Source organism: Phyllostomus hastatus, unplaced genomic scaffold (genome assembly GCF_019186645.2).
Source record: "Phyllostomus hastatus isolate PE091 unplaced genomic scaffold, TTU_PhHast_1.1 phas_scaffold_78, whole genome shotgun sequence".
Classification (NCBI taxonomy): Eukaryota; Metazoa; Chordata; class Mammalia; order Chiroptera; family Phyllostomidae; genus Phyllostomus; species Phyllostomus hastatus.
This window is the reverse complement of record NW_025334041.1, coordinates 49,414,481-49,442,461: the sequence shown is the minus strand read 5'-3', so window position 1 is coordinate 49,442,461 and position 27,981 is coordinate 49,414,481. Positions and strand designations below refer to the sequence as shown.

Genomic DNA, 27,981 nt, shown 5'->3' with positions numbered 1-27,981 from the left:
CTATCCATCAGTCAGGATTCCCAGTTGAGGCCAATTGAATCTCCTCCCACTAGTTTAAGCAGAAAGGAATATTAGAACATTTTAGAGAGTGTATGAAGAGAACAATGCTTTAGAAGGCCAGAGAATCTAACTTTGATATTGAACTTCCAGACAGTTGAAATTTTCACCCTCACTGTGGGACTATTTTATCAGCACCACATGTGTCACTTCCAAAATCCTGCCATTACAATGTGACACTTGTGACTTGGGCAAGATAAATTAACTGCTCTGTACCTTGGTTCTGTTGTCCATAAAGTGGAATAGATGAAAGTACCTAACAGGCTCTTATCCCCTTGACTGGACACACAGTGTATTCGTGTGCGGAGGCTGCTGTAACAGAATTCCACAAACTGGGTGGCTTAAACAACAGAAATTACCTTGTCACAGTTGTAGAGGCCAGAAGTCCAAAATCAAGATACCAGTAGGACTGGTTCCTTCTGAAGGTGGTGAGGGAAGGATGTGTTTCGTGCCTCACCACTACGTCTGGTGGTTTGCTAGCAATCTTTGGAGTTCCTTGCTTGTAGACGCATCACCCCAGTCTCTCCCTTCATCCTCACGTAGTGCTCTCCCTGTGTAACTGGTTGTGTCATATTGGATTAGGAACCTCATTTTAACTCAGTACATCTGAAACTACTATATTTCCAAATAAGATCATGTTCTGATACTGGGGGTTAGGATTTTAACATATAATTTGGGCGGGGGGGCGTACAATTCAACCTAAAACACATACATAAGCACTGCATGAGTGATAATTCTTCTTTTTATTATTAGATGACTAGTTGTATTGTGAGTGTAATTTTTCTAACATTTTGCATCAGTATGCTGTATATATAATATATGGATTAGAGATAGGTATTCGCAGGGTAAACTTTAATTCTGTAAACCTTAGTAATTACTGTTAACCACCTTTATGTTGCTTCATCACAGTAATCTTCATAGTGTGGATAAATTAAGAGAGTCATATGATACTTCTTGTGCATTGTTAAGTAAAATTCAATTTTAGTAAAATTCAGATATAGAGTAAGAATATGGCTAGAAATTGTTATGTATGGGGAAATAGAGATGGACCAATTCTAGAGTCATAGATATTTATCTAATAGATGTTTATTAATACAAAAGTAAGATATATGGATATGTATATTCCTCATTTTTTGTATTTCAGTTATTTTATATCACAGTGCTACTTCTAGATCTGCAATTTTAGGGGGAAGTAAGATAAATAGATTGGGGAAATATATATCATTTTTGGATGTTTCTAGTGCATCTTAATGTTTATGAGGAGTACTGTACTAAGGGAATCTGCTTTATTTTGTGTATAACCAGGCATTTCCTAATTGTTTTTAATCATGTTGTGATTAATATAGTGAAGAGCTAGTGTCCATTAAATATTCATTCTTATGGAATGACAGGATCTGAGAGAAGTAGTGTGAGAGAAGTAATTGTTTTTAACTGTTTGGGAACAAAACTTTATGATGTATAAGTTCATTGTTAGACTTTATGGTTGGGGGATTGCCTGGATTATATAGTTCTGTTTTCTAGTTCATCAACAACACTATAAAGTAAATGTTTCAGGGATAGGATGGGTGTCTATTGTCCATGTATAGACAGTACCTAGCACAAAGGAGGCATTTAAATGGCTGTTGAAAGGGAAATCAAAACCATACAGATCCTTCTTGATGTCTTTCATAAACAAAATGAAGAAGGAAAATTACTTTTTTGTTGAATAAGCCCCATAGTTCTGTTTGATGTGTTTCTGTTGCAGTTTTTCTTCATTTGAAAAACCCACTTTATTGGGGTTTAATTGGTATACAGTAACTGCTCATGTTTAAAGTAGACAGTTTGATATCTATATGCAGAGAAACCATCAACACAAAAAAGATAAACATATTCATCACTTGAAATGTTTCCATGTAAGGCTTTCTTCTTAGCCTCACTGAAAAAATCCCCTTCCATTTCCAAGGGACCAATGACTTCCATTAGAGCTTACATTTTCTAAAATTCTAAAATAGAATCATATAACATGTACTTTTTTAACACAGCATGGTTAATTGATAATCACTTATATTTTTTGCTGTATAACATTATTCATAAATTTATTTTTTAAACCTCTTCATAGCTGTAGTTTCTTTAGTGATGCCATTCCCAGTGTTGGTAATTTGTGTTTCTTCTTTCTTACTCAGTTTAGCTAGAAACTCTCAGTCTCATTTAATTTCTACTCATTCCATGTACCTTTGCCTTCTTTGTCCCCCTCCCTGTTGATAACCTTCCATGTGATCTCCATTTCTGATGATTCTGTTCCTGTTCTAGTTGTTTGCTTAGTTTCTTTTCATTTTTTTTTAGGTTCAGTTGTTGATAGTTGTGAGTTTGTTGTCAGTTTACTGTTAATAGTTTTTGATCATCTTCCTTTCCTTAGATAAGTCTCTTTAACATTTCATATAATAAGGGCTTGGTGATGATGAACTCCTTTAACTTGGCCTTATCTGGGAAGCACTCCATCTGCCCTTCCATTCTAAATGAAAGCTTGGCTGGATAGAGTAATCTTGGATGTAGTTCCTTGCCTTTCATGACTTCAAATACTTCTTTCCAGCCCCTTCTTGCCTGTAAGGTTTCTTTTGGGAAATGAGCTGATAGTCTTATGGGAACTCCTTTATAGAAAACTGCCTCCTTTTCTCTTGCTGCTTTTAAGGTTCTTTCCATCTCTTTCATCTTGGGTAATGTAATTATGATGTGCCTTGGTGTATGCTTCCTTAGGTCCAACTTCTTTGGGACTCTGAGCTTCCTGGACTCCCTGAATGTCTATTTACTTTGCCATATTAGGGAAGTTCTCCTTCATTATTTTTTCAATATCTTGGTCTTCCTCTTCTCCTTCTAGCACCTCTATGATTTGGATATTGGAAAGTTTAAAGATGTCCTGGAGGTTCCTAAGCCTCTCCTCATATTTTTGAATTCTTGTTTCTTCATTCGGTTCTGGTTGACTGTTTAGTTCTTCCTTCTGCTCCAAACCATTGATCTGAGCCCTAGTTTCCTTCCCTTCACTGTTGGTTCCCTGTGTATTTTTCTTTATTTCTCTTTGGATAGCCTTCACTTTTCTCTCTATGTTGCAACCATACTCAACCATTCTGTGAGCATCCTGATTACCAGTGTTTTGAATTGTCCATCTGATAGATTGGCTATCACTTCAATGCTAGTTGTATTTTTTCTGGATCTTTGATCTATTCTTTCATTTGGGTCATTTTTTTTTTGTCTTGGCATACCTGTTATGTAATAAGGGGCAAACACTTAGGTATTCACCAGGGCGAGGCAACCCAGGTGTGCATTGTGGTGCTGTATGTGGGGGAGGGGTCCAAGAGGAAGTAATTCTGCTTGCTCAGCTCTCGGCTCTCGAGTGACATTCGGTCACTCCTCCCCACTACCCACAAGCAAATTGGGTCCTTCTTGTGCTGATTACTGGGTAGGTGTTTGTGTGTACATTCTAGGACCCTGTGGGTCTCTCCAATGAACTCTCCTATGAGCCTGGGAGTTCCTTCCACTGCCTCAACACTTACAGGTTTTTTCAGTTAGAGGTTTTGAGGCTTTATTTCCCTGCACTGAAACCTAGGTTGCACAGTCTGTCTTGCTCCACAGTTGTTCCTCCTGGTTTATCTGCTTGCAAATGTGAGGCCACTGCCTTGCCAGGTCCACTAGCCACTACCTTGCCTGAGTCCTCTCCACCTGGTTACCCATCTCTGCCCCTCCTGCTGGTCTAGATGAATGTTTCTTCTTTAACCCCTTGATTGTCGGGCTTCTATACAGTTCAATTTTCTGTCAGTTTTGGTTATTTTTTGTTTTTAAATTTGTTGTTGTCCTTCTTTTGATTGTGCAAAGAGGCAAAGTGTATCTATCTATACCTCCATCCTGGCTGGAAGTTATGCTCATTCAGTTAATTATTTTAACAAAGAACTGCTATAAGATGTTTTGTGATCTCTTGATTAATTAGAAATATGTTGTTTAATTTCCAGATGCTTAGAAAATTTAGTTATGTTATTTTTCTATTATCGATTTGTAGTTTGATTATATTTTGCTCAAGGAAAATACTTTATATTATTTCTTATAAAGACATAATTATACAATAATATAATATACATATTATTTAATTATTTAATATTATAAACATGTTAATTTAATATGTATTAAACATATTATTTAATATAATATATTATTTAATTATTTAATATAATAAATAATATATTATTTCTTAAAAGAACATATTATTACATTCTTTTAAACGTAATAGTGTTTGTTTTATGACCCAGAACATGCTTTGTCTTGGTCAGTTTTGCAGATGTAGTTGAATAGAATGTGTATTCCAGTTTTGTTGAGTAGAGTCCTTTGTAGATGTCAGTTAGATCCCCTCTTTATGGTATTGTTTATTTTGTCTGTATTTTTCCTGGTTTTATCTAGTACTTCCCTCAGTCATTGAGAGTGATATTGACTTGCTGAATAAAGCATCTGAAATATGATACTGGAGAACAAGAGGTGAGGTTTTGTATAAATCTATATTTTTAGATTATAATGTCATATCAATGGCACCATTGTTAGAAAGGGAAAAAGAAGGGGAAAAAAACCCAAAACCTGTGTCCAGAGGAAAGGTAAAGAAAACACTTTTTTTTGGTGCTTAGCCATTTTTTTTGTGCTAACTGAAATAGACATAGAGTAAAATTTGGGAAAAAACTAATCTTCTTTTATAGTAAGGTGTTTCCCTACTCTGCATGACAACAAGAAAAAAAATGAAGGGTTTTAGTAGTAAATTTCCATGAAGCTTTGAAGAGCAAGGATCAATTTGCCCTCAGAAGTGCTTTGGTTTTGAAGCATAAAGATTCACCCAAAAGAGTTTACTTATGCCTGAAGCTATTCTGTGAGTAGTGTAGGCAGTAATAACAATTTGGTTTGGTTAGAAAAGTACGAATGTTAACCTTATTGATTTTTTTGTAATACCAAATTTATTGATTATCTGTTTTTCAGTGCCCTTCCCTCCATAAAAAAAATGAGGTTAACTCATACCTCATTTATGAAAATAATAACTTACATTAGTTCTTGGTGATTTACAAGACATTCTTCATGCATATTATCTCATTTTACTTGTAAAACCATGTCAGACCATCTGTAAGAACGTGCTTCTTTTTAAGCATATGAAATATTCAGAGCAGTGATAACATCCAGTACTATCTGTAGTTAAGTAACTCTTATAGATTACTAAAATAAGTCCATAAAGCATCACAGTCATTTTGAAAATAAATTTGATAATTTCTATCAATATATTTAAAAGTGTTACTTTAATCCAATAATTCTTTGATTATTTCATAAGGAAATAATTCTAGATATTTGAAATCTTTAAATGTAAAAATAAAGTAGTTATGTATGATAACTATTCCTTCTTGTGCAGTTGGTTAAATAATTTTTGGTTCACTTACTTGATGAAATATTAGGTAAGTCTCAAAAATTCCTATTTCAAAGGACTATAAAAGGATGGGTGAATGCTTATATAACATTAAATTTAAAGTTAAAGAACACAGTGTAAATAAGTATAATTACAAAGAGAAATAAGAATAAAACAACCCATCAGTAGATTACAAAGGATAAGATCTTAAAAGAATATAGTAGACCTTTACTTTTAAGCACAACCAAAATTTTAAGTATTTTAGGAACATCTGAAGGTTTCTTGAAGTTTCTCTTGAGGCATGTATCTGAGTTGTGCTCTTTGCAAAATTATTGTGTAGGAGGGAGTCACTTTCATTGCTAAGTGTCTATAGCCAGCTGCCCAGTCCCTGTATGTCAGTTTTTGCTTTTTCTGTTCTTTCTCACATAAACATCCAGGAGGAGGATATATGCTATTTTGGTACTACTTGAGAATTTGAAGATTCGTAAATTTCTCAGGCATATTCATGTATATCCAATAATCCACTTGGCATTTGTGGCCTGTATGTTGTATGATTATATAATTTCCCCCCTTTTAAAAAATATTTTTCTGATTCCTAAAAAATTTTAAATGAGCATAATATATTTAGACGAGATCAGGCGTGTTCAAGGTGGTATGGCTGTAGACAGCATGATATATTTAAAAGACAAAGAAAAACCTTTATCCAGTTACCAGTTAATAGTCCTGGCATTAAACTCTTCTTTATGAGACAATACATTCAGTTTTTCTCTCAGAGTTTCATCTATTAACTTCACTAGATTTTCTACCTTTTTAAAATTGATTTAGAGAGAAAGAGAGAGAAAGAGGGTTGGGGTAGGGAGAGAGGAAAGAAAGAGAGAGGAAGAGAAAGAGAACTTCAGTTTGTTGTTCCACTTCAATTTATGTTCCATTGATTTGTTGCTTCTTGGGTGTGTCCTGACTGGGGACTGAAGATTGAACCCACAATCTTAGTGGAGCAGGATGATGCTGTAACCAACTGAGCTACCTTACCAGGGCCCTTCAGCTTTTTATTGTCTGGAAAGCTCTTTATCCCTCCTTTGATTCTAAATGATTACCTTGCTAAGTAGAGTAATCTTGGTTTCAGGTCCTTGCTTTTCATCACTTTGAATATTTCATGCCAGTCCCTTTTAGTCTGCAGAATTTCTCTTGAGAAATCAGCTGGTAGTCTTATGGGAGCTCCCTTTTAAGTAACTTACTGCTTTTTTCTTGATGCTTTTAAGATTTTCTTTGTCATTAACCTTTGGCATCTTAATTATGATTTGTGTTTGTGTGGGTCTATTTGGGTTCATCTTTTTGGGGGACTCTGTATGTGCTTCCTGGAATTGCATGCCTGTTTCCTTTACCAGGTTAAGGAAATTTTTAATCATTATTTCTTCAAATAGTTTCTCAATGTTTTGTACTCTTCTCCTGGTACCCCCAGGATATGAATGTTGTTATACTTGATGTTCCGGCAGTCCCTTAACTATCCTCATTATTTTAAATTCCTCTGATTGGGTGTTTTCTGCTACCTTGTCTTTTCTATCTTTCTTCTAATCTACTCTTCATTTCATCTAATACATTCTTCAATTATTGTATTCTTCATTTCTGACTGGTTCTTTTTTATGCTTTATTGCTCCTGTTTTATGTTTTCTCTCTCCTTTTTTTTGTTGCCTATTTCTTTTTTGTTGTTGTTGAAGTTCTCAGTGAGATTGTTTATTCTTCTCCTGAGTTCATTGAGCAACCTTGTTACTAATGTTCTGAACTCTGCATCTGGTGGATTGTGTCCATTTCATTTAGTTCTTTTTTCTGGAATTTTATCCCGTTCCTTGGTTTGGGACATACTTCTTTTTCTTTTCATTTTGGCTGTTTCCATCTGTTTCTTTTCACATATTAGTTAGATGGTTACATCTCTCACTCTTTGCAGAGAAGTCTTTATGTACTAGGTGTGCTGTGGGGCCCAGAGGTGCAGTCTCCCTGTTTACCTGAACCAAGTGCTCTAGCGGTATCTCTTCTGTGAGTTTTGTATGTGTGGTTGTTGTAGTTGAACCTTGATTTCTGTTGGCTTGTCAGTGGGTGGGATTGACCCTTAGGCTGACTGGCTATGAAGATTAGCTGTTGTGTGGGGGTTGATCCACTGAGCAGGATTTTCTTTAGCAGGGCTGTGGTGCATGCCAAGTCCACCCTTTGTGTATGTCATTTGTGGTACCAATTTGGTGATGCTCTGATGTGGTCTGAAACAACACTAGGTGTGTTGTTTCTAGGGCCTATAGGGAGGGGATATAGGGCAGGCCAGGTCAGTCACTGCCCGTGTCTAGCCTGGGTCCATCAGGTGGGAGCTATAAAGTGATCTGCAGTTTATAGCTCCTATACTGGGCTTTGAGACTTCTAGGATGTTTTGTGCTGTGAACCAGGGCCAGCTGCCACTATTGCCAGGATTGGGGCCACTCATTAAAAGGTACAGAGCATGCTGAAACCATCTGCTGCTTCTTTGGGTTTTATGGACCTTTGAAAGATTTTAGGAAAGTTCAAAGCAGAGGTCCAGCCTGGCCCACTGCTTGTGTGGATTAGCCTCTAAAAGCAGTTTGTCCTTGCCTTTTGAATTGGGTGGGACATGGTCTCAGAGAATCACCAGGGTGTGGTGAGAGGTGTTAGGCAGGTTAATGGAAACTTAGAGATGGCAGTAACCTGTGCCTGATAGCTATGTTGGGAGTACGCGCAACAAAGGAATAGTGGTGCCTGCCCCTCCAGCCCTCTTCCTCAAGCCAGGCAATTCATTTCCTCCCAGTGTATCCCTGACACTTTTCAAGTTGTTGTGGCTTCTCTGGAGCTTTAGGTGAATGTCTGTGATTAAGTGAGTCTGTACTTCAAGAGGATACCTGGGTCTACAGCAGTCCTTCATCTCACCTGGACAGAGTTCTGCTGATGTTCACAGCTGGATGTTATGGGAACTTCTCTTTCTAGCACTGGTGCTCAGTGCTGTGGAGCCTCCTGTGGGGCTTGAACCCCTCACTTACCATTAGGGACCTCTGCAGCTGAGAGATCCCTCCTGATTCTTAACCTCCACACATGGGTGTAGGACCAGCTCATTTAGTGTCTCCATAGGGCATTAATTTTAAATTGTTGTCATTTTATAGATATAAAAATAAGGCCCAGTGAAACTATATCACTTGACTGTGTTCACCTATTGAATAAATTTAGACTCTAAGCCCAAATGGTTTAAAGGCATTTTCAATATTCTTTCCCTTGTGATAGGCAAATGACCCATTAACTATACATATTTTTTTAAAAGGGTCATGGCTGAAGTACAGTTATCAATAACCACTCTTCACTTGCTCTTTATGTCATTTCCTTTTGTCCTTTTGTGTAGAACTAACTATATGGTATTCAGTTGGCAGATATTTGAGGGTCGCTAAGTGGTAAGTGTTGTACTGGATGCTTTAATGTAGTTTTAGTTAGGTAGTAGCTGACACCCGGTTTAAATAAGATATGATAATATGTAAGTGTTAGGGATATTTTTAAATAAGACTTAAATTTTAAATTCTAATTATTTATTTTGCCATGTCTAAGGTGTACTTTTTGCCCACATTTTTGAGGGGAAATAAGGATGTGCATTATACATGGGTATAATAATTACATACCGTGGGTATAATAATGAGTACAATAATCCCATGCACAGTGTGTACAAAGTGTGGGTCCACATTAAACACAGCAAAATATGGTAAGAAAAAAACTGAAAAACACATTTAATATTCTATTGAGTCATTGGAAAACAAAATTATCTAAATAAATTTTGTTAGAAATAATTTATCTTAATGAAATAGAAAATACAAGTTTTAGAATGGTGTGTAGGATACTTAATGAAAGCTTGACCTTTATTTGTAACATTTTAGTTAACCTAGATATGTCTAAGATTAAGCCAAAAAAATAAAAATAAATAAACTTCTCAGACTCTAAATGCAGAGACAACTGTTAACATTTTGGTATATATCTTTTCATACTTTTTGCTTTGTATACATAATTCTATGAATAGAATATGTATAATTCTATGACTAAAGTTTACAGAATTATAAATGATACATAATTATATAGAGTGAATTCCTCTGTAACTTTTCTCATTCGGTAATATCATGAAAGTTTTTCAGTGAGTCACTGAGAACTGCATCATCACGTGAACTAGAAGCATGCTAAGGGTTCTAGTTCGTAATTTATTAATAATTTTCCAAATGTACATTTATTCCAAATGTTTTGCTATTATAGGATAACTTTTTAAATCAGTCTTGCAAATTAAGAAATTTCTAAGATTATGAGGTTATTTATTTTCATTAAAATAAATTTGACACTACTTTTTATATAACGTATTGACATTACTTTGAATTTAAGATAATCATACTTTCTATTCTTGCTTTACTATTTTATTTGGAACATTTTGCTCTGGAATAAAGTTATTTATTGAGTAGAAAATGTGTAGGTATTTTTTAAAATACAGATTTTTTTTTTGATACAGATTTGAAATGGAATAGTGTTCAACAGCAAATCTAGTATTTTGAACAAGTTAGACCTGATGCTTTAATACCTTGATATGTATTTAATACTAAAATATTTAAACATGTTTGTGTTGTTTTTTTCTTTTTAAATAGATTATCTTTCTCAAGGAGTAGATCTTTCTGGAATTGAGGTAATAGAAAATGATCTACTTTTTATTGCAAGAGCTCGTCTTGAAGTGGAAAATCAAGCTAAACGCCTACTGGAGCAGGGTGTGGAAACTCAGGTAATAAAAATATCACCTTTTTAATGTGAAAAATATGCCATAATACAGATGAACATTAAATTTTGAGTTTACCAAAGCAATGCATATTTTCATTTTATCACTGAACTATAATTTGAATTGGGCATATAGTAAATACAGGAAAAATTATTTAATATAATTTATTTAATTCTAAATATAGAGTCTTTTAAAGGTTTCTAATGTATAATGTATATAATATGAAATATATTTTTATATAATGTATATATATGTAAATGGATAGTAACCTGTTGAGAATGCTTATTTTGTTTAAGGCACTGTTACTCATTTAAGCCTTTTAGCAGTCCAGTAAGGTTAATATTATTGTTATTTTTCTATTAAAACTGAGGCCCTGGCCGGGTGACTCAGTTGGCTGAAGCATCATCCTGTACACCAAAGAGGTTGTGGGTTCAATTCCGGTCAGGGCATATACCTAGGTTGTGGGTTCAGTCCCTGTTAAGGCATATATGGGAGGCAACCAATTGATTTCCTCTCTCTCTCTTTCCCCCTTTCTCTCCCTGCCTTCCTTCATGTCTTTCTAAAATTAATTTAAAAAATAAACACATATCCTCAGGTGAGGACTAAAAAATTTTTTTTAAATGAGGACACTGAGAGCTTAAATAATTTTTCAATTTTAGTTATTTTTTCATTTTTAATTACAGTTAATGTACACTATTATATTAGTTTCATGTGGATTATCTAGTGATTAGACACTTATGTTACTTCTAAATTGATTTCCCCAATAAATCCAGTACCCGTCAGACAACATACATAGTTATTACAATATTATTGACTATATTCCTTATGCTGTATTTTATATCCTCATGACTGTTGTATAACTACAACTTTGTATTACTTAACCCTGTCACCTTTTTCTTCCATCTCCCAAGCCACCTCACATCTAAACCATCAAAATGTTCTCTGTATCTATGGGTCTGTTTCAGTTCTGCTTGTTTATATATTTATTATTTTTATTTTTAGGTATGTTTTATTGATTATGCTATTACAGTTGTCCCATTTTTTTCTCCCCTTTATTCGCCTCCATGCTGTACTCCCCCACCATCATTCCCCCACCTTAGTTCATGTCCATGGGTTGTACATATCAGTTCTTTGGCTTTTCCATTTCCCATACTATTCTTAACTTTCCCCCTGTCTATTTTGTGCCTACCTGTTATACTTCTTATTCTCTGTACCTTTTCCTCCACTCTCCTTCCCCCTCCCTGCTGATAACCCTCTATGTGATCTCCATTTCTGTGATTCTGTTCCCCTTCTAGTTGTTTCTTAGTGACTGTTTTTGTTTTTTAGGTTCAGTTGTCAATAGTTGTAAATTTGTTGTTATTTTACTGTTCGTATTTTTGATCGTCTTCTTTTTCTTAGATAAGTCCCTTTAACATTTCATATAATAAGGGCTTGGTGATGAGGAACTCCTTTAACTTGACCTTATCTGGGAAGCTCTTTATCTACCCTTCCATTCTAAATGATAGCTTTCCTGGGTGAAGTAATCTAGGATATAGGTCCTTGCCTACCATGACTTTGAATACTTCTTTCCAGCAAGGTTTCTTTTGAGAAATGAGCTGATAGTTTATCTTATATTATCTTTTAAGGAGAGAATCTTAAAAGCAGCAAGAGAAAAAGAGACAGTTACCTACAAAGGAGTTCCCATAAGACTGTCAGATCATTTCTGAAAAGAAACCTTGCAGGCTTCTACAAGGGGCTGGAGAGAAGTATTCCAAGCCATGAAAGGCAAGAATCTACATCCAAGATTACTCTGTCCAGCAAAGCTATCATTTAGAATGAGAGGGCAGATAAAGTGCTTCTCAGATAAGGTCAAGTTAAAGGAGTTCCTCATCACCAAGCCCTTATTATATGAAATGTTAAAGGGACTTATCTAGGAAAAAGAAGACGATCAAAAATACGAACAGTAAAATAACAACAAATTTACAACTATTGACAACTGAACCTAAAAAACAAAAACAGTCACTAAGAAACAACTAGAAGGGGAACAGCATCACAGAAATGGAGATCACATAGAGGGTTATCAGCAGGGAGGGGTGAGAATGTGGGATAAGATATAGGGAGTAAGAAGCATAACAGGTAGGCACAAAATAGACAGGGGGAAAGTTAAAAATAGTATGGGAAATGGAGAAGCCAGAGAACTTATATGTACGACCCATGGACATGAACTAAGGTTGGGGAGTGAATGGTGGTGGAGTACAGGGTGGAGGGGAATAAAGGGAAGAAAAAAATGGGACAACCATAATTGCACAATCAATAAAATATTGAAATTTAAAAAAGAAAAATAAAGATTCTCTTCTTATCTTTAATCTTGGGTAACTTAATTATGGTGTGTCTCGGTATGTTTCTTCTTGGATACAACTTCTTTGCGACTCTCTGAGCATGTTAGACTTGTATGTCTAGTTCCTTTGCCAGATCGGGGAAGTTTTTCTTCATTTTTTTTTCAATATCTTGGTCTTCCTCTTCTCCTTCTGCCACCCCTATGATTCGGATGTTGGAACGTTTAAAGTTGTCCTGGAGGTTCCTCAGCCTCTCCTCATTTTTTTGAATTCTTGTTTCTTCATTCTGTTCCAGTTGAATGCTTATTTCTTCCTTTTGTTCCAAATTGTTGATTTCAGTCCTGGTTTCCTTCTCTTCACTGTTGGTTCCCTGTATATTGTCCTTTATTTCACTTTGTAGAGTCTTCATTTCTTCCTTCATTTTGGGACCGAGTTCAATCAATTCTGTGAACATCCTGATTACCAGTGTTTTGAACACTGCATGTGATAGGTTGTCTATTTCCTCATTGCCTAGTTCTTTTTTTAGAATTTTGATCTGTTCTTTCATTTGGGCCACATTTCTTTTTCTGAGCAGCACACATGTTACATTGTAAGGAACAGAATCTTAGTTGTTCACTAGGGCGTGGCAACCCAATTTGCTTGGTTATAGCACTATGTGGGGGAGGAGTAAGAGAGGGAACAATGCCTCTTGCTAGCTTGCTGGGCTCTCACCCTTCTTTCGATTACTTTGCTTGCTTCCAACTAGTGGATTGTGCCCTTTCAGGTGCTGATTTCCAGGTGAGTGGTCTTGTATACATTCTGGGACCCTGTGGGCCCCTCCATAGGACTCTTCTGTGAGACTGGATATTTCTCCTTCTGCCACAACACCCACAGGTTTTACAGGGAGAGGTTTTGAGACTTTATTTCCCTGTACTGGAACCCTGGGTTGCACGGTTTGTCTTGCTCCCATTTGTTCCTCCTGGCTTCTCTGCACAGGAATGTGGGGAATTCTCTTCACCACCTACCCCCTCGCCTGCCTCAGTCTGCCGCCATCTTGCCACACATCTTCTTTGCCCCAGCTGCCCATCTCCGCCCCTTCTACCAGTCAGGATAAATTTTTCTACTTTAACTCCTCGGTTGTCAGACTTTCATGCAGTTTGATTTTCTGGCAGTTCTGCTTGTTTTGGAGGTTTCAATTGGTTGTTATCCTTCTTTTGGTTATGTGAGGAAGCAAAGCATTTCTTCCTACATCTCCACCTTTGAATCCTCTTGTTTGTATTTTTTTTTCTTTTTAGATTTCACATATAAGTAAAATCATATCACATTTGTCTTTCTCTGTCTGACTTGCTTCTGTCAACAAAATACTTTCTAGGTCCATCCATGTTGCAGATGGAAAGAGTGTATTCTTTTTTTCCTTTATGACTGAGTCTTATTTCTTGTATATATGCACCATTTCTTCTTTATTCATTCATCTATTGATGGACATTTAGGTTGCTTCCATATCTTGACTATTGTAAATAATGTTGCAGTGAACTTACAGATGCATATGTTTTTTCAATGTAGTGTTTTGGGCTACTTCGGATAAATACCCAGAAGTGTAATTGCTGGGTCCTTCTTCATCTCTTCTTATACTCTTTGTTTTAAAATCTGTTTTGACTGACATAAGTATTGCTACCCCATCTTTTCTTGTTTGTTTCCATTTTTTTAAAATACATTTTTCCATTCCTTTATATTTAGTCTGTGTGTGTCTTTTGACCTGGAGTGAGTCTCTCATAGATAGCATATGGATGGGTCTTGTTATCTATTAAGTCACCATATGTGTTTTGATTGAAGCATTTAGTCCATTTGCATTTAAAGTAATTGTTGATAAGTGTGTGTTTATTGTAATTTTATTCATATTTTTGATATTTTTTCTTTCTTGTAGGCTTTTTGGGTTTCATCTTGTTTGAGACTCTCTGTGCTTCCTGGACTTGTGTGTATTTCTTTCACTCAATTAAGGAAGTTTTCTTTCATTATTTTTCAAATAGATTTCCAAACTTCAAAGCAAGGCTTGCTTCTGCTAATGCCAGGCCTGGGGTCACTTATTAAGATGTATGGGGCTTGCCAATGCGAGATACTGCTTATTTGAGAGATTTTAGGCAAGTTCAAGACAGGCAGTTTGTATAGAAAAGCCACTAGAAACAGCTTTGGTGGGCATTCAAGTTGGGTGAGGTTGGGGTCATAGGGAGTCACCAGTGCAGATAGACTAGCGTTAGCTGGGTTGATGGAGATTCAGCTGTGGTGCCTGTCTGCTCGTTGTGTGGTGGAGGACACAGCAATGGAACAGTGACCTCTGCCAGCACTTCTCTTTGGGAGAAGGCTATCCCTCCTGCCCTTGCCTTGAAGCTAGGCAATTCCATTCCTCTGTATATGTCCCTGCTGCCCTTTGAGGTACTGTCCTGGTGCTAGAGCTTAGAGGGAGTGAGTCCCATTTAGTACATGAGGGGGCCCTTTTTGAGAGATACACCTGGGTTTCCAGAGTCTTTTATTTCAGTCTGCCATAATCCCTGCTAGTTTTCACAACTGGTAGTTATGTGGACCTCTCTTCCTGGGTCTGGAACCCTGGGCTGGATTTTGGGATGGGGCTGGGATCTCTTTCCACTCAGGAAATACCTCCAAATCCAAGATATCCTTCCCAGTTTTTAATTACCACGTGTTTGGTGGGACCAGCCCATTCCACATCTCCACCCCTCCTATCAGTCGCGATGTGGCTTCTTCTATGTGTCCTTAGTTATAAGACATTCGGCTAGATTTAAAGTGGTTCTGAATGATGTCATTCTATAGTTTAGTTGTAATTTTGATGGGGTTATGGAAAGATCTGAGTACTGCCTTTTCCTACTCTGCCATATTGACCTGGAGCTGAGAGCTTAAATAATTTGTTGAAGAGACAGCTCATAAACGTTATAGTTTGGATCAAAACATTAACTACTCTAAACTTAGACCTTCCACCCTTAATAAGCACTGTGCCATGATTAAAAAACAATGCTGACTTGAGATTTTCATAAGGTGTTAATTTCCTGATGGTTAGTTTTCTGAATTTGAAGAAACCCAAAGATACTGACATAATAGAATCAATAAGTCACTTGGAGTGGTGAACACACAGTACAGTATATAGATGATGTATTACAGAATTGTACATCTGAAAGCTATATAATTTTATTAACCATTGTCACCCCAATAATTCCAGGAATAAGTAAACAAATCAGATGTAAATATCAGTTCTACATTTGTGTTGCACCCACCTGTTTTCTCTGTATTCGATCCAAGTACAATCATTAATACCTATCGTTTTATTTGTATGCTTTAAACCAGGAATTTCACTTTGTGCATTTGTACTGGATGAAAATAATTTTATAAGTAATTCATTTATGTAGTCTCTAAATCGGAAAGTTAGTTATTTGACTTCTCATTCTTAATTGTTGTAAATTAAAATATATAACTGAATGTCAGTTACTATTTGAAGTAAACTTTTAAAATGATTATATAGCTAATGAAAAGATAAATTTTGGATATACAGATTGAAATACGACCAGGTGATCACAATTGTGAAATCAAAACCCAGCCCCAGAAAGTCCACTTCAGTCCTCTCACAAACACATCTCTTCTTATTTTCAAAAGGTAACTATTATCTTAACTTTTAATACTGGAAATTAGCTTTATCCACTGCCAATTATATCTTAACTCGGAGTCTCACTTTGAAGATAAATAAGATACTTGTCTACATCAAATGAAAGAAGATATCTTTTTTCACAGAACTATCCAAGGGATTGCACATCAACTTTTTTTAAATCCACCTATGCTGAATATATTCTTTTGCAAGAATAAGAAAGGAATCAGAGACTATTCCAAAGATACTCAATTGTTGAAAATCATATTTAAATACACTACTTCCAAATATATAGTAATATAGAAATGAAGGGTTGAGAAAAATACAAGATCTGATAAACTATAACTAAATACTTCTCTGAAGAATTTTAACAATGCAGTAAGTTCTTTCTCTCTCTCTCTATTATTCTGCTTTGGGGTAAAATGCTCTGAAGATATCAATTAAAACCACTTGACCTGACCTAGTATGTCATTTAAGGCCGCTGTCTCCTTGTTGATTTTCTGCCTGGAAGATCTATCCATTCATGTCAATGTAGTATGAAAATCACTTACTTTGACTGTATTATTGTCATTCTCTCCCTATATGTCCATCAAGATTTGCTTTACATGGTTAAGTGTTCCTAAGTTGGGTGCATAGATGTTTACAATGGATGTATTATCTTGTTGGACTGCTCTCTTTAACATTATGTAGTGTAGTACTTTGTCTCTTACTATAGCCTTGGTTTTACAGTCTATTTTGTCAAGATATAAGTATTTCTACCTCAACATTTTCCCCCTTTTCATTTATATGAAATGTTTTTCCATCCTTTTAAGCTGTGTGTATATATCATTCTAAAGTGGATCTCTTGATGACAGCATATATATGGGTCTTGTTTTCTTATCTATTCAGCTATCATGTCTTTTGTTTGGAGCATTTAATACACTTATAATGAAAGTGATTATTGATAGGTATGTATTTGTTGCCATTTTTTAAACTATATTCCTCTGCTTTTTTTGCCTCCTTTTTTACTTCTACCTCTTACAGCATGCCCTTTAACATTTCTTATAATGCTGGTATGGAGATAACATCCTCCTTTAGCATTTTCTTGTCTGGGAAGCTTTTTGTTTCTCCTTCAATTTTCAGTGATAGCCTTGCCTGGTAAAGTAATCTTGGTTGTAGGCCCTTGCTTTTTATCACTTTGAATATTTCATGCCAACCTTTTCTGCCCTAAAATGTTTCTATTGAGAAATCACCTGACAGTGTTAAGGGAGCTCTGTTGTAGGGAGCTTACTGCCTTTTTCTTGTGGCTTTTAAGATTTTGTCTTTGCCTTTAACTTTTGCTATTTTAATTATGTGGGTTTTTTTTTGTGGGGGGGACCTCTTTGAGTCCGTCTTGTTTGGGACTCTCTGCACTTCTTGGTCTTTTATGTCTTTTTCCTTCACCAGGTTAGGGAAATTTTCTTCAGATAGCTTCTTGATTCCTTACTCACCCTTTTCTTCTTCTGGTACCCCTATGGTATGGATGTTGTTATGTTTTATGTTGTCACAAAGGTTCCATAAAGTGTCTTCATTTTTTTTAATGTTCTTTTTTTCTTTTTACCTCTCTGATTAGGTATTTTTTACCTTTTCTTCCAAATCACTGATTTGATCCTCTGTTTCATCTAACTTACTGTTTATTCCTTCCAGTATATTCTTTATTTCAGATATTACATTCTTTATTTCTGACTGGTCTTTTTTTATGATTTCTATGTACTTTTTCATGCAGATGAATACCCTTATAATCCGTAGTTTGGACTTGATTTCTGATAAAGGGCTTGTCTTCATTTCATTTAGCTCTTTTTCTGGAGAATTCTCTTGTTCTTTTATTTTGGGCCTTTTTCTATCTCCCCATTTTGGCTGCCTCTTTGTGTTTGTTTCCTTGTATGAGGTAGATATGCTATGACTTGCAAGCTTGGTAGCATTGCCTTATGAAGTAGTTGTTCTGTGGCATCCAATAGTGTAGTCTCCCTGATCACCTTAGCTGGCTGCTCTAGAAATGTCCTTTGTGTGTATTATGTGGGCCCTCCTTTTGTAATTGAGTCTTGATTATTATTGGCCCCGTTGTACATGAAATCTGTTCCTTAGGCTTCCTGACTATGAGTCCCCACCCCCATCACATTGTGCAAGCTGGTGTGCAGTTACTGATTACATGTAGTAGAATTTGCCTCGCCAGGGTTTGGTGTCTGCTGAAATCTTCCTGTGGATATGCTGCTCGTGAAATTTATTGGGCCCAGCTCTGTTGTTGTCTGAAGGTGGCCCCTGGGTGTGTTGGTTCCTGACCTCTTTGGAGAGTATCTGGTGCAGACCTGTGTCAGACACTGACTGTGAAAGTCTTTGGGCAGTTTGTTTGGAGCTAAATTGATTCACAGCTGTCGCTTCATCTGCTGGGCCTTGATGCGGACACTGGCCTGCAGTGTCCGAAGAGTTATAGATGAGATGAAATAAATTCACAGGGACTACCGAGTTCTGTAGAGGAAAAGGGATGGCGTGACTTCTCTCTCAAGGGGAGACAAAGCCTCAGAGCACCTAGGCCACCCTCTCAAGAGGAGAGCACCCTGACCCTTGCCTTGAGAGGCATTTATTGGATTCAATTTGCATAGGAATACAGGGTATATACGTAAATCTCATTAATCATTATCAGGCAGTAAGGATCAAACAATAGATAACATACAGAGAACTCTGAGGGCCTCTTTTGAGTTAGGGTCAGATAAATGTCTATAAAACTTTGGGGAACAAAATCACTTCCTGCTTAGACCCTTATTATTTAATTGAGAGCATTCTAAACAAAGGTTTCACAGGATTTTACATATTCTTTCTTAGGCCTGATTGCCCTAGGGAACCCACCCTTTCCAGCACAGGGCTGCACCCACCACTGGTATTGTTTCAGGCTTAAGTAAGGCAGGGGCAGTAAGGCAGCCAAGAGATTAGGAGACTTCTTGAAGACAGAATGAGGACTCAGGCTGTGTCGAAGTCAAGGGGTGAGGGTCCATCACCCCTTTTCTGTAGCCCCCAAGTCCTTCCCTGGGGGCCCTGTGATTGTGCCTGTCTCAGGTGGTCCTTCCCTTGAGGAATCTTACCCGTCATTGGCTAACTGATCAAGCATTGGGGGCCAGTCAGGGTGAAGTAAAAGAGGCAGAGGTGGTGCCCCTGCCAGGGATATAAGCTTTGTCTCCTTAATGCCTCATGGTCCAAAGGTCACTCACTTAGCCTTGCCATGGGGGGCGGTTACAGCTCCTGAAACCAGGCAGAGCAGTTCCCAACGGGGCCTGAGTGTGTGTAGGAAGTACCAAGATGCACACCGTGGTTGGTTTTTACCAGCACCAGGCTTGGAGGTGGGTTGGCAAAAGTCTGGAAGCATCTAGAGATCTGCCTCCTCCTGCAGGCTCTGTTAGCTTAGGCATTCAAGAGCCTCTGGCTATATTTTTCAGCAGGGCATGAGCTCCACATTGTGGGGAGATTGGGACTCTAGTGGGGGGGGGGGTTATTGATTCCCCTCATTCTGATGCCAGATGGAGGGGAGTGCTCTGCCAGACTTGATATGGCTTCTTCTCTAAGTCTGGTTATAAGGCTTCTCTCCAGCTAGTTTTCAGTTGGTTATTCAGGATTACTTCTCTATAATTTAGTTGTTATTCTAGTTTGGTGCTTGGAGTAGGTTAGTGTAGATTTCACTTAATCCACTGTTTCTTGGATCTTCTCCTTGTCCCTTTTTAAAAATGTTATGGAGTGATGTATTATTATATATAGTGTTTCAATCAATTTGGTACTGGATGGGACTGTTAAAATTGTATCAACAAGCTACTAACAGTAGCTTAAACAAGTAGGTATTTGTATGTGGGTGGTCTTAGCATTGTTTCAGCTATTCAACAAGGGTCTTTCCATTTTGTTATCCTCATTGTCCTCTTGCTTGTTTTGTCATGGTCATAAGAAAACTGTTACATCCCTAGGCATTATGTCTATATTCAAGGTATGGAGATGGGTCAGTACTAGCTGCCAGCCAAAAGACAGTGTTACAAAATCCTTTTCTAAAATTGCCCCAGCAGACCTGTCCTTATGTCTCATTGGCCCAATCTGGGTCGCAGTGTCACCCCAGCTTTCCGGAAGACTGTGAAAGCAAGTATTTGGCAAAAAGGAATAGAATTGTCAACATTGCCTTAAATATTCATGAGCCGTTTCCTGGGGCAGTACACATTTTTTACCCCTGGAGAAAATTAGAATTTTACTAATAAGAAACAAGGGGTGATTAACTAGTAATACTTGCCATAAATATTTTTGTTAAAGCATGAATGACTAGAATTATATTGTTACTTTACATAGAAATAAGACATATATTTAACTTAAAATTTTATATTTAAAGACTAAAATTTATGGCTTGACTCTCAGTGTTCTGTGACTACTTTTATTGTCTTAAAAAATTCATTTTATTATTGAACACATTGTAGTGACCTTGAAATATTATCTACTATTATCTAATATGATGCATGCCGAAGTTTGAATTGATGTAGGCTATGCTCTTCAAATTTATTTTGTAAAGAAATTTGGAAGCTAAAATAACCCTTTTCTCTTTATTGATTATTCCTTTACTCTCTTCTCCATTTTCTTAGGCTCTGTTTGTGTTATCACTTCTTTTCTGTAGAATCTTCCTCTTCCAAACCATGTTCACTTTTGTTGTTTTTCCTCTTCTTCCTTTTGTCTCTTTCTCCTTTTTTCCTTTCTTTACTATAGCTCCTAATTTTTTTCTGCTTCTCTTTAGAAAGGCCTAGATTAAAGTTGATTTCTGGCTTATAAGATCATATTATGCTATTAAATATCCTGCTTAGTCTCTTAATTTCATTTAGGTGTGTACTGTTGACTGTTGATTGTTAACAGGTTCTGAAATAATCATATTAGGCTAGCTGAGAAGTACATATCAAGCATTAATGGGCTGCATGTTACTGAATCAGAAAAGCCACTGGTAAACTCTGAATCACAACCAAGGTAGCTAATGTAATTCTTGATTTTAAATTACATTATTTAATGTGATTCTTTCTTTCTTTACTACATGTAATTTTTCATGGGGCTCCATTAAGTTTTCAGTGTTTTAGGCATATTATAGCTCAAAAATAGGTGTTATGTATATATCATGTTAGTACATGTGCACACAGATATAAGTTCCCTTAAATATTTGGTCCTAATATATACCTGTTACCTATAAGATGTTGTGAGTTTATTAGCACCTCTCTTGATAAATAAAATATTTGTATTTTAAAGTTCCTCAGTTATTGATTAAAATGTTGTGCTTTTTAGTCTTAAAATGTACTTGAAAGTCAACCTAATTTTATTAAAATTATAGTGTACTGAGAGAGTATTTTAAAGAATTACTTGCTTCTTAAAAATAAAGATCTGTATTTTTTCTATATTATAAAAATGTTTTATTTTTCAGCAGTAAGGATTATCTTCATAGTGAGAGATACCTGTTCTTTGAATTTTTGCTTAAAGTGACTTTGCATCTTTCTTACTATAATCCTTATGTCTTAGGAGAAGCCAGGTTGGGGACATGTTTATCAATTCTGCCTCTCTTTCCTCACCCACCCCATTTTTTTACTGTGATTCTAGAGGTCCTTATTGCTTTTTTTATTAAATATGAAATGGCTTAATAAAAGCAAACTTCGAGGAAATATTGTAGTCCTGAAGGTTCCTCACTAATAAATTGTTTTGGAAGTAAAGTTTTTAAATCTTTGCTTCTCTTTCTAGTTAAAATCAGTTGGAATCAACTCAGAATTTTACATCATGTTTAAGGCTTTATAAACAAAGTCATTTTGTGGAATATTGCATGAACTATAACAGCAAAATAGCATCATCAAAATTTATATTCTATATTTGTCCTTTTCCTTTTCTCAGTGTGTTTTTCTTCTTTTATCTATAAAACCAAAAGAAAAATAATTTGACTGCTAAAGAATTATTTAGTGAGGAGAAAAAGTAAAATGTGATACAAGGATTATACGAACCTTTCTGACTTTTGTATCATCCATAGTAGAATCCTGGTCTTGTAAATTAATGTCATTTGTGTGTTTTATTTGCAACTAAATAAAATTTTGTGACTCTTTCAATTTCTAATTTCAATGATGTGAAGCTTTTAAAACCCTGTCAAACTTTTAATGTTGTATGCATAGTCACAAAAGTCATTTCACATTAGTATATAGCTTAGTAGATGCCTGAATATTGCTTGCTATTTCTTGGAACAATCTTTACAGTAGTCTGCAGATATATCTCTGTCCATTAGCTCAGTGCCAGCTGTTGCTTTGGTTACAGTGTTCCTGTTTAGGCAAGCTTTTTAGGGATCTTAAAAAACTACACTTCTTTTCTGACTGTGTTCTTTGTGACTTTATTTTCCTCCCTGTAATGTTACCAAGACATTGAAAAGGAAATAACAAAATCATCATATTTATTTCCAAAGCAGATAAATAATTTTAGTTTAATAAATAAAATGGCTCTGCTGTGTTTTGAAATGCTTCAGAATAGAGTTCTATCTCAATCTACTTATGAAATTATCCTTTCTACTTTAGTACATAGTCTTTCATTGCATTTTTGTATTGAATTTATTGGGATGATGCTGGTTAACGAAATTATACAGGTTTCAGGTTCATAATTCTTCAACACATCATCTGTATGCTGCATTGTGTTCACCTCCCCAAGTCAAATCTCCATCCATCACCATTTATTTATCCCCCATACCCTCCTCTACCTCCCACCCTACTCCCCAGCAATCACTTTACTGTTGTCCATGTCCATGACTTCTTTCTCTTTTTTGTTCTGCTTCTTTTTTTTTATGTTACAATTTATGAAGTTGGATGATTTCCTCTCAAGTTTAATAATTTGTTGGAAGTCACAGTGACAATTTGTAGGAAAATTATTCTTAGAATATTGACTGTCTCATTGAAAGAGAAGACATTATCTAAAAACATTGCTGCCTTTTTAGTAGAAGTTCATCTCTTTCTAGCATGCTATTTTTTGAGTGTGTTTAGTCTCTGTTTTGAGATCTCTTACAATTGCCAGAGAATATTTCCCACCTGCAAAAATGGTATATCTGGAGATGTTCTAAGTTAAGTATATCATGATAGGATGGCCTGTTGCAGAGTATAGAATAGGGAGTGAAGGTCCCAAGACCTAAAACTGGCCTCCCACTAAGAAGCTGTGAGCCTTCCCTCTTGGTTTCCTACTTTAGTTTCCTTAAGTGTAAAATGAGCATTGTAATATATACCCTACTTATGTTTTAATGACAAAATTGGTGGGTGTTAAGGCCCTTGAAACATTGCTGTCAAGGGGAGAAAGCATCTCCATCTAGTATACTATTTTCACAGATCAGGTTTGGACATTATGATAAATCTAGACCACCAAGGGCACAGAATGCCAAGAATGGTTCTGATTTTGTAGTGAGGCAGTTGGTAGGTTGTATAAGAAAACAAAGAGAAGTCATAGAGCTGATCCTGGAGCATTGAGAAAACAGGCACACACATCAAGCAGTTAATGGTGAGCAGTGAATTGAAGTATTCACATTATATTTGTGAGGATTACCTGTGGGATGAAAAAGAGGGTACTGTTACAGACAAGTTATGATTTTACTGATTTAAACTATGCTGAAGTTGTGATTGGCAGCAGACACTGGAGAACCAGGTGAGTAAGGCAAGAAGTTGATTAGCTGTTTGCTCCTGAATTAGTACCATCAAGCTTCCCAGAGAACACAGCGACCCAGGGTTCTTAGAAAGGAGTTCTTTCATGGGCAGTTTTCAGGGAGACTTTAAACTTGTGGTTAATGTGTGCAGGAGCCTCTTGGCAAGATGGGCTAAACTGCTTATATGTACAGAGAGATAACATCAGTACTGGTTCCCCAACACTGACCTGTGGGTTGTTGCAGTTATGCTGAGGTTTTATTAGTTCCCAGTAAAATTAAAAATGAGAACAAAGTAGTGACTTTTTCATAAAAGCAATATTCATAATTGAAACAACATCTCTCCTTTTTGTTTACTCCTTTTTGTTTACTCCTGTTTTTCTTGGTATTAAATAACCTTTTTATAATGACATAATGATAGTAAATAGTGAGTTTTTAAAAATGTCCTTACTTGGCAAAGTAAAAAGAAAGCATTCATTGGTTATTCTCCTTTTAAACTTTCCTGCTTAAAGAAAACCAGAATTTTCTTTAATGGGTATTAATAAGTATTTGCAACTAACCATTGTTACTTGGAGAAGCATGAACTTAAAAATTAAAATTAGACTCTGCCATTTATTCTATGTGTATTGGACCTTCTGTTAACTTCATTTTTCAATATTCCTGTCTTTCAGTAGGGAAAAATAACAGCTTTGAAGACTTTGTTGGGAAGGATTAGACATGTTAAAAAAGAAAATTTAACTGAGTAAATTTTGAAGATCTAATTAGCTTTATTGAGCAATTTATAAATCAAGAATCATCCCTTCAACTATGTAGAAAGGAACTCCAAGAAGTACTACAAAATAGAAGACATGTATAGGCAGAAGAGGGAAGAGATAAGGAAAACCAGGATTACCTCACCCTCCTGTAGGGAATCTAAAAGGGATATGTGGTAGATGATCTCATTGGTACTGACTGGAACATCCAGACTCAGACTCACCAGTTAAGACTATGTCACTGGGGAATGTTGTTAACTGTAATTAAGTTAGGTGTTAAAGTTTGGTTTGATGAGCTTAGCATGAGTGAGTCCATTTTGGGCCTGTTGTTTCTTTTCAACAGGCATCATGTGTATAAAGCCCCTAAAGTAATCCCTCATTTACAATACAGCTTACTAGATCAGTGCAGCATAGAAATATTATCATTATTTTTTTAATGTGTCCCCTTCTCTTTATTTTTATTCCTTTTTATTGAAATTATTTGGGTGATACCAGTTAACAAACTTATACCAGTTTCAGGTACACAATTCTCTATTATATAATCAGTATACTATTTTGTGTCTTGAACAGCCAAGTAATCTCTGTTCATCACCATTTACCCCATTATATCCTCCTCCTCCCCTTACCTCCCCTCCTCCCACAATCAGTACACTGTTGTCCATGCCCATGATTTTTTTCTCTTTTTTCAATCCCTCCAGCTCACCCAGCAAGCCCTAGCCCACACCCTCAACAGTTGTCAGACTGCTCTCTATCTGTGAGTCTGTCTCTATTTTGATTGTTCATTTGTTCTGTCTATTAGATGCCACAAATGAAAGAAATCATATAGTACTTGTATTTCTCTGACTGACTTTATTTCACTTACCATAATTTTTTCCAGGACCATTTTTTGATGGCTCAGTAGTATTCCATTGTATAAATACACCACATTTTTATCCACTCATCTGCTGATGGGCACTTCAGCAACTTCCAAATCTTGGCTATTGTAAATAATACTTCAATGAACATAGTGGTGCATATATTCTTTACAATTATTCTTTCAGGTTTCTCAAAAGTGTGATCACTGGGTCATAGGGTAGTTCCATTTTTAATTTTTTTAAGGTAACTTCATGTTGCTTTCCATAGTGGCTGTACCAACCTGCATTCCCACCAACTGTACACGAGGGTTCCATTTTCTCCACATCTTTCCCAACTCTTGCTGTTTCTTGATTTACTGATGAGTCATCTGACAGGTGTGAGGTGGTATGTCATTATGGTTTTAATTTACATTTCTCTGGTGATTAGTGATGTTTAGCCTCTTTTCATATGTCAGTTGGTTGTCTGAATGTCCTCTTTGGAGAAGTGCCTATTCAGGTTTCTACCAATTTTTGAAATTGGATTGTTTGTTTTCTTGGTGTTGAGTTTTTAAGTTCTTTATAAATTTTGGATATCAGCCCCTCATCTTTTGTATCATTTGCAAATATTTTCTTCCATTCAGTAGATTGTCCTTTTGTTTTCTTCTTAGTTTTCTTTGCTGTACAAAAACTTTTTGGTTTGATATAGTTCCAATTTTTCATTTTTCTCTTATTTCCCTGTTTCTCTTTTTGTGAAATACATTTTATTGATTATGCTATTACAGTTATCCCATTTTCTCCCCTTCATTCCCCTGCACCCCTCCCCCACCCACATTTCCCCCCTCTAGTTCATGACCATGTGTCAGAAGTTCTTTAGCTTCTACATTTCCCATACTATTCTTGCCCTCCCCCTATTTCCTACCTACCATCTGTGCTACTTATTCTCTGTACCTTTTCCCACTCTCTCCTCCTCCCACTCCCCTGTTGCTAACCCTCCATGTGATCTCCGTTTCTGTGGATCTCTTCCTGTTCTAGTTGTTTGCTTAGTTTGTTTTTGTTTTAGGTGTGGTTGTTAATAATTGTGAGTATGCTGTCCTTTTACTGTGCATGTTTCTTATCTTCTTTTTCCTAGATAAATCCCTTTAACATTTCATAAAATAAGGGCTTGGTGATGATGAACTCCTTTAACTTGACCTTATCTGAGAAGCACTTTATCTGACCTTGCATTCTAATGAAAGCTTTGCTGGATAGAGCAATCATGGATGTAGGTCTTTGCCTTTCATGACTTGGAATACTTCTTTCCAGCACCTTCTTGCCTATAAGGTCTCTTTTGAGAAATCAGCTGACAGTCTGATGGGAACTCCTTTGTAAGTTACTATCTCCTTGTCTCTAGGATTCTCTCCTTAATTTTAATCTTGGTAATGTAATTATGATGTTCCTTGGTGTGCTCCTCCTTGGGTCCAACTTCTTTGGGACTCTCTGAGTTTCCTGGACTTCCTGGAAGTCTATTTCCTTTGCCAGATTGGGAAAGTTCTCCTTTATTATTTGTTCAGATAAGTTTTCCACTTGTTGCTTTTCCTCTTCCCCTTCTGGTACCTCTATAATTTGGATGTTTAAAGATGTCCTGGAGGTTCCTAAGCCTCTCCTCATTTTTTTGAATCCTCATTTCTTCATTCTTTTCTATTTGGCTGTTTCTTTCTTCCTTCTGGCCCACTCCATTGATTTGAGTCCTAGCTTCCTTCCCATCAGTATTAGTTCCCTGTGCATTTTCCTTCATTTCACTTAGCATAGCCTTCATTTTTTTATCTAATTTGTGACCAAATTCAACCAATTCTGTGAGCACCCTGATCACCAGTGCTTTGAACTGTGCATTTGATAGGTTGGCTGTCTCTTCATTGCTCAGTTGTATTTGCTCTAGAGCTTTGATATGTTCTTCCATTTGGGCCTTTTTTTTTGTCTTGATGTGCCTGTTACATAGTGAGAGGGGAAACCTTAGGTGTTCACCAGGGCGGGGCACCCCAGTTGCTGGTTTGTGAGACTGTATGTGGGGGTGGAGTCCGAGAGGGAACAATGGCACTTGCTCCACTCTCTGTTGGATTTTAGTCCCTTCACCGCTTCCCCCAAGCAAACTGGGCCTTTCTGGTGCTGATTCCCGTGTGGGTGGGCTTGTGTATGTCCTAGGATCCTGTGGGTCTGTCCAAGAAACTGTCCTGTGAAGCTGGGAGTCTCTCCCTACACATCAACCCCCACAGGTGACCCCATCACCGCCTTGAGGCTTTATTTCCTGGCGCTGGGACCTTGGGTTTCATGGTCTGTCTCACTCCCCAGCCTCACCTGCTCTATCTGCCCGTGTGAATGTGGGACTGCCTGGTTAGCCAGCCTCCTTGCAAGCTGTGCCTCGCTTCACAATTGCTGCCTCTCTGGGTCTGCCAGTTGCCAACCCACGCCCAGGGTCTGCCAGCCACCGTATGTGTGCCCAGGGTCTGCCTGCTTCTGTCTTGTGTGCCTGGTGCCACCGCTTTTTGTGCAGCAACCCCTCACTGCCCGGCTGCCCAACTCTG

General features: G+C 36.8%; 1 protein-coding gene across 2 annotated transcripts in view; it reads left to right on the top strand.

The window, feature by feature from the left end:
- The window catches only part of COG5 (component of oligomeric golgi complex 5), a 361,130-nt gene that overhangs the window by 140,961 nt on the left and 192,188 nt on the right, over positions 1 to 27,981 (top strand). For both annotated transcript variants that reach the window (XM_045828077.1, XM_045828076.1), the window contains one exon: positions 10,111 to 10,241. In XM_045828077.1, coding sequence (XP_045684033.1) covers positions 10,111 to 10,241 — 131 coding nt within the window. The remainder of the gene's footprint in view (positions 1 to 10,110; positions 10,242 to 27,981) is intronic.